Source organism: Ipomoea triloba, chromosome 6 (assembly GCF_003576645.1).
Source record: "Ipomoea triloba cultivar NCNSP0323 chromosome 6, ASM357664v1".
NCBI classification, from domain to species: domain Eukaryota; kingdom Viridiplantae; phylum Streptophyta; class Magnoliopsida; order Solanales; family Convolvulaceae; genus Ipomoea; species Ipomoea triloba.
The window spans coordinates 21,164,717-21,173,623 of NC_044921.1; the positions used below are offsets into that span (position 1 = coordinate 21,164,717).

At 35.8% G+C, this 8,907-nt stretch overlaps 2 protein-coding genes across 3 annotated transcripts; both read left to right on the forward strand.

Annotated features, from left to right (window-relative positions):
• LOC116023110 (myb family transcription factor PHL6) lies at window positions 1–3,140 on the forward strand. Its single transcript, XM_031264083.1, has 7 exons — window positions 1–839; window positions 1,403–1,610; window positions 1,778–1,854; window positions 1,933–1,972; window positions 2,160–2,232; window positions 2,338–2,407; window positions 2,587–3,140. Exons 1-7 carry the CDS (start codon window positions 210–212, stop codon window positions 2,890–2,892), a joined length of 1,404 nt encoding a protein of 467 aa, XP_031119943.1. The 5' UTR covers window positions 1–209; the 3' UTR covers window positions 2,893–3,140.
• Window positions 3,141–3,506: 366 nt separating this feature from the next.
• On the forward strand, window positions 3,507–7,984 carry LOC116023290 (hepatocyte growth factor-regulated tyrosine kinase substrate). Of its 2 annotated transcripts, none has more exons than XM_031264283.1 (10): window positions 3,507–3,660; window positions 4,978–5,034; window positions 5,136–5,203; window positions 6,153–6,363; window positions 6,439–6,542; window positions 6,946–7,024; window positions 7,117–7,176; window positions 7,248–7,298; window positions 7,402–7,480; window positions 7,640–7,984. In XM_031264283.1, exons 1-10 carry the CDS (start codon window positions 3,580–3,582, stop codon window positions 7,720–7,722), a joined length of 873 nt encoding a protein of 290 aa, XP_031120143.1. In that variant the 5' UTR covers window positions 3,507–3,579; the 3' UTR covers window positions 7,723–7,984. The 2 variants fall into 2 exon arrangements, with proteins under 2 accessions (XP_031120143.1, XP_031120144.1); XM_031264284.1 differs by lacking the exon at window positions 3,507–3,660 and adding an exon at window positions 3,717–4,645.
• The last annotated feature ends 923 nt before the right edge of the window (window positions 7,985–8,907 follow it).

Below are 8,907 nucleotides of genomic sequence, written 5' to 3' on the forward strand. Positions count from 1 at the left end.
GCTGCTGCTTCAAAGCTGGTTATGAGATCTGTTGATTTCATATATTGTATCATTCAGGGTGATAAAGGATGTTGCCCTCTCTGTGGCAGTTGATATCTCAGAATTGATGTGTCTATGCTGTTGGGTAGTGGTAATTACACTAAACTTACTTTATTACCGGTGTGGATATCAATCTGAGTGGTTAGGACATTCTTGATGCATTTATTGTGATGAAGAATTACATGTTTCTACCTGGGAAGCACTCCGAACTGGGAGATGAAGTCTCTGAATCTTATTGTACCACCGAATCTGATATTCATAATGTATCATCTGGGGAATTAGGACAACACTTGCTGGCAGATGATTGCTCGTCAGGGTCAGCGCCGCATAACTTGTCTGATTTTTTGCATAAATGTACAGAACAATCGCCAATAGTTTCTCCAACTCCCAGTCAATGTAGTTCCTTTTCTTCCGCTTCTCATGTTCAGCAACCTCAGAACCAATTTTCTCGTTCTTCCATGTTCTGTACTAGTTTGCACTTGTCATCTTCATCTAGTTTAGAAACTACCCTGCGGTTAGGGAGTCTGCCGTTTCTTCCAGATCCTTCACCTCACAGACTGCCAAAAAACTTCACCATTCAGTCTTCAGACTCTCCATTGCACGTTCAAAGTGACGAGGGAGCTTCAGAGTCTAGTTTGAAAATTTTACAAAATATACTCTTAGATGAGTCAGATGGGAGTGTTAATCACGGTCACTGTGAAATTAATGATTTGCAACTGACTGAGCAAATGGAGTTACAGTTACTATCAGATGAACTTGACATTGCTATAGGTGGTGATGTAGAGAATCCTCGGATTGATGTAAGTAATGAGCAAATTTTATATACTTTTTAGTAAGCTGAAAACACTGACCTTACTGGAATCATCCTTTATGCAACTAGAATTATTTTTTTTGATGCTCTACACAAAATTAATAAATTGAATGTGCAACTACTCAGCAATCAGCTTGATGGTTTAGAGCTTAACTAGTCTTGTTTAACTGGAAAAAAGTGTATGCTGAAAAATAACTATTTGTAAGAGTCAAACAGCCTACATTACTTTTAGTGGTTAGATAGATAAGTCTTACTTGTAATGAGTCGCGAACACTTTAAGCTGAGAATCTGTGGTCTATTGTCTATTAATCTTGTTCTGTTTCTATTTTGACCTGCTTATTGTAGCTCGTTATTTTAAATTTCTTTCATTTAGTTTGCCTCCTTCCCGTATGCTATGTAATACTGAGTAGTGGAGCTTCAAATGCTGAATTACAGTTATCAAGAGCTCCCTTCAAGCCATGCTTAAATAATCAATTATAACCTTAGTGGTTATTGATTAGTACGGAGTACTTTTTGTCCTTGGCTTGATTATAAATGTTTTTTTGGACCTAGGAAATATATGAAGAACCTCAAGCATTAATTCAACAAAGCAGGGAATTGACACCGAGCCAAAATTTCGTATCCTGTACATTGCCTACCGATAAGCTCTCAGTTCAGCCTTCTTCTGGGCCTGCTGCTTTGCATAAGCCGCGAATGAGATGGACGCCTGAGCTTCATGAATGTTTTATGGAGGCTGTCAAGAAACTTGATGGAGCAGAAAGTAAGTAATATTTCTTTGCTAAAGCCAATTCGATTCATCCTCTTAGGTAGAAAAACTGGGTTGCAATTTTTGTGCTAATGCTTGTCTAAGTTACAAAAATTTCCTCTTTTTTGTAAGTTTGTGTTCAAAAATCAGAATTATCTTATTTTCCATATCAAAATATGTAGAGGCAACCCCAAAGGCCGTGCTTAAACTAATGAACGTTGAAGGTTTGACTATCTATCATGTGAAAAGCCACCTCCAGGTGATTTTTAATGCTAACCTCCTTATCTAATGCTTATAGTTAATGAATATCGCCAATTGAACTACATGCTTTATGCAGAAATATAGAGTTGCAAAGTATATGCCAGAAAGAACTGAAGGTAAAAAGTTGCAGGGTGCTATCTTTTCTGTTTTTTCATTAGCCTGGCTAAGGTTATGCTCAATTGCTCATTGACATCATATTTTACTATATTTGTTGTCTGAATATGGTATTTAAAAGCAAACTGCATTCAGTAAATGGTCTAATCTTTTAATGGTCTGAATGTCTCGTGCTATTTCCCCCCTTAGAGAAAAAGACTTCCAGCTCTGAAGATAAGAAAGCAACTGTAATTGGTAAAGGAAGTGAAGGAAAGAAGAAAGGGTAAAATTAGTTTTCTTTTGTTCTGTGTTTCTTTTTATTATCGTGTTTGTCTTCTTCATTTGCTTATTGTCTTCCTGAAGTATAAGAGGTGCTTTTTAAATGCAGGAACATTCAAGTCATGGAAGCTCTACGAATGCAAATGGAGGTTCAGAAACAGCTACACGAGCAACTGGAGGTAAATGCTTGATGATTAGTTGATGGTTAAAGGCCGAAGTATCTTAGCATCATTGTACCATTAAAAGTACTGATGTTATGCATTCCCCCTTTTGAACCTTCTTGTGTATTCTAAAAGAGTGTCTATGCATATCTCGAGAGCCCAGATTCTTCTTCTTATCTCTCCCGACCTCATTTTAGGTACAAAGAGCCCTTCAGCTGCGGATTGAGGAACACGCGAGGTATTTGCAGAAGATCTTGGAGGAGCAACAGAAAGCTGGCTGCAGTGTTCCTGCTCCTCTCCAGACAGGTTCGTGTGCAGATTCTGAACCCTGTCTTGCATCCTCTCCAACGAGTGTTTCGCTCTCGTCTGATGTGGCTTCAACAAAGCTTGAAGCTGATGATGGTGGCGGGATCGCTGAACATGAAACGCCACAAAAAAGACCGCGTACAGCCAACTCAGAATCATCTTCTGTAGAAGTTTTAGATGAGAGCTGCAAAAATTAAGAACTGTATATTGCTAGCGTTGTTGTATTGTAAAATTTTCTCTTCTCCTTTTGTGTTTTGTGTGTTTTCATATCTTTTACTAGGGGAATGACATTAACATTGATTCTCCTCTGGTCTCTTTCACTCGTAGAGTGGTAGTGCAGTAGAAAGATTCAAAGATGCCATTACCATGGCCCATATTAGTTTGGTCATCTTCCACCTTATAAAACACATCAATTATTAATTTGCTAATGTTATGATTTTATTCCCTTTTTACCGGACTATATCTCAAGAAAGGAATATATCTCATGAAAGGCTCATAAAGAGGTAAATCAGTTTTAAGATTTAACATCAAACAGTATATTTTTGTACACAAGAAATTTAACTCAAATTTACAACACTCCCAATGTTTATGAAAATTTGAAGATCACTTTACCACACAACTCTTACTTGAAAACAAGTTTTAAATGAAATTTATCATAATTGGCACGAGACATTACATGGGGTAATTTCACATGAAATGAAATTCTATTGTTTGTTTTTCTTAATATCTTTAAAAAGAAAAATAAAAAGAATATTCCACTGCTTTTAAAAATATTTATTTTATTTTTTATTTTCTTTGAATATCAGCTCACAAAGTCGCCTTTACGGTGAAAACGAACGGTGGAAAGGCCGATAGCAGGATCGAGTGCTGCGTTTCGTCGGAAAATGTCGTCGGAACCCCCGCCCTTTCAGGAAGCATCGCGCTGCGACGTTTGCAAATGTAGCTTCGGCACCTTCCGGCGACGGGTACGCTGTAATTGCTTATTTATTTTAATTTTCCTCGTTTAAAGCCGTTTCTGATATTATCCGATGATCACTCTGATGTGGAGTGAAGTTACCTCTCCATCCGATCTGCATATGCATTTTCTGCAATGGAAACTGCTTTTTGGTTGTTAATAAAGGAATTGAGACATGGATCGATTCTTCAGATGTGGGAAGTTTTGTCCTTTAATTATTATTTTTTTTGGAAAATACCTAACAGTTGGGGGAGTTCTTATGCAGTTAGCGTTGTACAATTCAACGTGTTCTAGGTTGTTTTTAAGCTGTTCTTTTTATTATCTTAGTAAAGTTGGTATGCAGTAGTAGGGAGAGGGCTAAGTTTGAGAACTCAGCAAGACAGCAACTGTACTTTTCCTAATCCAAGGTTTAGTTAGAGCCATATTGATTCATGATTTTTCATCCCCAAATAGGTATGATGATGGTAGACATGACAAAATACCTTTTCCTTTGATTTGATATATTTTACCTTTTCTTAGTTGGATGTTGAGGATTGGTTACTTAGTCAACTTTAGCTTTTCTATTGGTTTAAACAAGCAAGCTTTGGAAGGACATGAGTAGATACTGTTTTGGTGGCTTATCAACCTGTGCTGCAGAGGGAAGTATTTCTGATAAAGAGTGGTACTTTTTGGTGTAAAGACAAGAGTAGATGGCACAGAGGGCATTGTATGTCGAAACTTGAAAGTCCCTTCAGATTTAATAAGTTTGTAAAATCTTTATATTGCAGTGTTGCTTTCCTGGTATATTTTTAGTTTTAAAGATCAACTTCACTCAGTGTTACCTTCTTCAAGCCTTCAAGGTTGGCTGCTGAGTCCATATAGATGGGAATTTATGATGAATCCCGGATTTCTTAGTGGGAAACCAAGTGAAAAGCCTTTCTTGAGAATTCTAGTAGACTGAAAAGACAACGGCATGTCTCTTCAAGTTGTATGAAAATAAGATACTCTGTAATATGGTAGTACCTAATCCTGATTACTACCATAAGATTACACTTGCTTTTGTTTCTACAAAATCAGGAACTGTGTTGCGTAACCTATAGATTTTACACCTGAATTTTACTTACTTTTTAATCAAGTTGTGATGCATTATATGCTATTGAACTCACATTGGGTGTGCACATGCTCGTGTCTTTTTCTCTTTCCTAATTTCTTACTCTATTTTGATTTTACAATAATTGAATGCTATCTGTTCAGTTTTGGTCAAGATGTTTCCCTTTTACTTACTAATTGTGCACGATTGTATGCAATGCCTTGAGTCTTGTCTTTCTCTGGGTTCTTTTTTGTGTAGCATCATTGCAGGTGTTGTGGGCGAACTCTGTGTGCTGAACACTCATCAAATCAAATGGTATGTACTCCAGAAATATGTGTATGTTCTAATCTGTCTGGATGTAAATTTTCTCTGGTAGCTCATCTTTCTTCTTTTTTTTTTGGGTTCATTGTTTTCAGGCCTTGCCACAGTTTGCTATTCATTCGCCGGTCAGAGTTTGCGCCGAATGTTTTAATGATGCCCCTAGGTATATTTTCACAAGAATGCCCAGTAAAATACAATTTGAAGTATCAAATAGACTAGTATATCATGCTTTGCAATTTGATTGTGGATATTCTCCTAATCATTAGTTCTTTCTCTGGTCTTTCTTTTATGTGTCTACATTTTGCTTTTATTTGAAAATATTTTAAAAGCAGTCCATGGCAATGAATTAAATTTTGTAACTAGGAGCAAGCTCCAACTATGCCATTAAAGGGGCAAAAGGGCCAAGTAGATTCACTGTGTTTTTTTTTTCCTCAAGCATGGGAAATCAAAATTGTGAATTCTGATCCAACGTTGCAATGATAGTTGTGGATAGGATCACAAGCACAAAGGCATATAAGGTCACAACTGCTTGAATGAGGTCACAACTGCTTGAATGAACATGTGACATCTTCTAGAATGGTGTTGCTTAGCTGGTGGCTAGAGTATGCTTTGGAATTAGACTAAACAATAGGTTAAGTGGATTGGGTCTTCTCTAAGTATGTGCTTGACTATGTCTTGTTCAATCTAGTTGTTGACAACAGTACAACACAAGGCATTTAATATCTAACTACTGGTGCACATAATTTTATTTAGATATTGCAGCATCTGCTGCAAACCTTTTAAGTTTTACAAGTAATGTTCGTGCTCTTTTCAATGCTAACCTGAAATTGAATGCGAGGAGTTCTGTTGATGCACTTCTCTTGAAAATGAGGCTGACCCCATTGCTTGGCATGCAAAATATGTTCAAAGCAGACCCCTTAGCTTAGTTTCATGATTTTCTGTTTCTTTTCCTGGTTTTTTGATTTGTTATTGTTGTTGTATTATTATTATTTTTAGGTTCCAACTTGATATTTCAATTTTACTCGTGTTGGTGTTTGAGTTCATGTTGACTTGATTGTGCAAAATTAATACACCTCGGTGTTCTGCTCATTTGCAAATCTCATTCCAATTAGATTCATGGGAACTGACGCAGCAGCTTCATCAGATGAAGTCAATCATATCACAGATTCAATTTCAAGATTAGATGTCAGTGGAGTTCCATGTACTGAAAATGATCAAAATGAAAAAAAGCAATTTCCTGTGCCAAGCAAATCAGAATGCAAATGTGGAATGCCTTTGTGCATTTGTGAAACTGAAGTGGAAACTGTTCCTGTTAGCTTACAGGAAAGGATATTTTTGTTCATTAAGTGCATTTTAGGCATAGGTTATGACCTTACAGTTTTCTTTTAATTCCAGCAGGGCACGGCTACTTCTTCCACTGTTACAGCTCAGACAAACCCAAAACCGAAAAAGGTTAACACAGCGCCAAAGAGTAGAGGCTCAGCATCAAACAACAAGCAGGGGTAAGTGAAATATTTACAAGATCCACTAGGTCAATCTAATGTCCCATCAATTTATACATCATTATAATTGCCATTTTTGGTGTTTTAATAATTGACAGCAGTAGTGCATGCATGCTTTTCTTTTCTCATCACTATATGAAAATGGGTTTTAAGTGATTTTACTTGTTCCTATACAGGGAGACTGATACTTTCTCCGTTCTTTCTTCCACTTGTTTAAGCTACAGATGATAATACACACTCTAATCAAAGCTCCAGTCTTGTTTTCTTCTTCAATAATTGGGAAAAATAATTTTCTATTTGGCTAAAATATAGGGAGTAGTTCAACTTGCATTACTGTTGTTTTCTATTGATGATTTACTTTATCCTGTCTGGTAAGAAGTGATTTTCTTTGTAAATCTTTCAGCACGGTATTCAATCTTGGTGGCCAAGTTACAAGTACTAGTTCAGGACCAACTTCTGGGGATTATGAAGTTAGTGGGGAGGTATAGCACTATCCGTTAACGCTGTAGTATGTTTGAGTCAAGGGTCCTACACTTTGTTACAGAAGTGTGTTTTATGACCTTCATTTGTTCAGGGTATGAGAGAAGCAATAAAAAACGGTGACACGGCCGCTGCTAAGCGACTTTTAAGTCAGGTATTCTGTTTGCTCTCTCTCCGTCATTTGCTCTTAATAGTCCTAACCATTTGAACTCATTCAACTTTTAGGGAGTGGATGCAAATTACCGTGACAAGCAAGGGTCATCTTTGTTGCATCTAGTACGCACCCTCTCTCTCTCTATCTCTATCTCTTGGTTATCTGTAAAAACAGCAATTTTATTACGAGGATTGACAATTGTAAACAATGTACTACTTCACACAGGCGACTGTTTTTAATCAAACTGAGATAGCTTTTGCCCTCATGGAAAGCGGAGCAAGTTTGAACTACAAAAACCCACAAGGTAAACATTAACTATATGAACTCGATCAATTCCCGGTTTGGTTTAACTACGCTGCAAACTTATGTGCTATAGACAACAGAGATTTTCAGTTTCACTGGATCAACTTCTGTGCGTTATTAACTGTTATGGCGCCAAAAATGCGACCTTATTTATTTTCAGGTGAGACCCCACTGGATTGCGCCCCAGCCACGTTGCAATACAAGATGAAAAAGAAGATGGAAGAGACAGTGCAGTGTGGCTGAGAATTGTATGTGTGATCTAAAAGTGAGAGCTCTTTTTCTTCCTTGAGATATGAAAAGCCATCTCTGAACTCAAACCTTGATCATCCTACACAGTGTATGTTGGCATCCAACTTTTGTTGCACTCTCCAACATTTTACATTTTACATTTTACTCCCTTCTTTTCTTAGCATCTCTTCTGTTGATTCTTCAAATAATATGATCAGGACCAGCTTGAATGTATATTTATCAGTATTTCAGTATACTTCCAGATCTTCTTGGTTAACCATATGTTTATTCTCAAGAAATTTATAGACACTTCATAAAACATTTGAAGAATTGTTTTTTTAAATTTAAAAATACATTTCTTAAAAATTAATAAACAATTAATATTTATGTATATTCAAAGAAATTATTTGTAAATACATATTTATATATTTATATTTGTTTGTTAAGTGATCTGTGAATTGTGCTGCACTTTTGTCCATACGATTGTAAGCATCACAATAAATAATACTACCTCCGTCCCAAAATGGTTGTCTAGTTCGTTTAACGAGACTTGACTGAAGTAATTTTTAATCCAATTTTTCATAATATTAAGTTTGGCATTAATATATAAAATTTATATATATAGAAACTACATTAAAAGTACTATTAAACACAAAAAAAGTAAATTTAAAAATAATAGAAAATTAATAAAGAAAATAAGCAAAGAAGAAAGAATTGGTTTGACCAATGAATAGTAAATAGGACAGGTAAAATGGGACAAAAAGAATACTACGTAACTATTAAGAGCAAATTAAATTTTATAAGGAAATATGATCAATCTAGACCAAAAAGCTACCCAAGTAGCATTTTATTTTTTACTTATTGACATAAATAAATCTAATGCAATCAAATATCAAAATATAATTTAAATTTTACTAGAGATCTTGTTGATCACTTACATTCTTTTTCATGTTTAGTTTCTCGTCATCAATAAATCTAACTCAATTAAATATCAAAATATAATTTTAATTTTATAAAAGATCTCCTCGATCAGTTACAACTTTTTGAAAGAGTTAAACTTGAAATATTATAAGGATCCTGACCAAATGGTTTGTTCCATTCATCTGGGTAGAGATCAAACCCCAACCTCAGGTTTAAGGGATGAATGGTCTGTTCCATTCATCTGGATAGAGATCAAATCCCAACCTCAGGATTAAGGGA

Excerpts from the sequence above, each read along its gene's own strand:
- LOC116023110 (XM_031264083.1), top strand. The coding sequence starts at position 210 with ATGAAGAATTACATGTTTCTACCTGGGAAGCACTCCGAACTGGGAGAT. Across the intron at positions 1,973-2,159 it reads TATGCCAGAAAGAACTGAAG|AGAAAAAGACTTCCAGCTCT; the intron begins GTAAAAAGTTGC and ends TTCCCCCCTTAG. Across the intron at positions 2,408-2,586 it reads AGCTACACGAGCAACTGGAG|GTACAAAGAGCCCTTCAGCT; the intron begins GTAAATGCTTGA and ends ACCTCATTTTAG.
- LOC116023290 (XM_031264283.1), top strand. The coding sequence starts at position 3,580 with ATGTCGTCGGAACCCCCGCCCTTTCAGGAAGCATCGCGCTGCGACGTT. Across the intron at positions 5,035-5,135 it reads AACACTCATCAAATCAAATG|GCCTTGCCACAGTTTGCTAT; the intron begins GTATGTACTCCA and ends CATTGTTTTCAG. Across the intron at positions 7,481-7,639 it reads GAACTACAAAAACCCACAAG|GTGAGACCCCACTGGATTGC; the intron begins GTAAACATTAAC and ends ATTTATTTTCAG.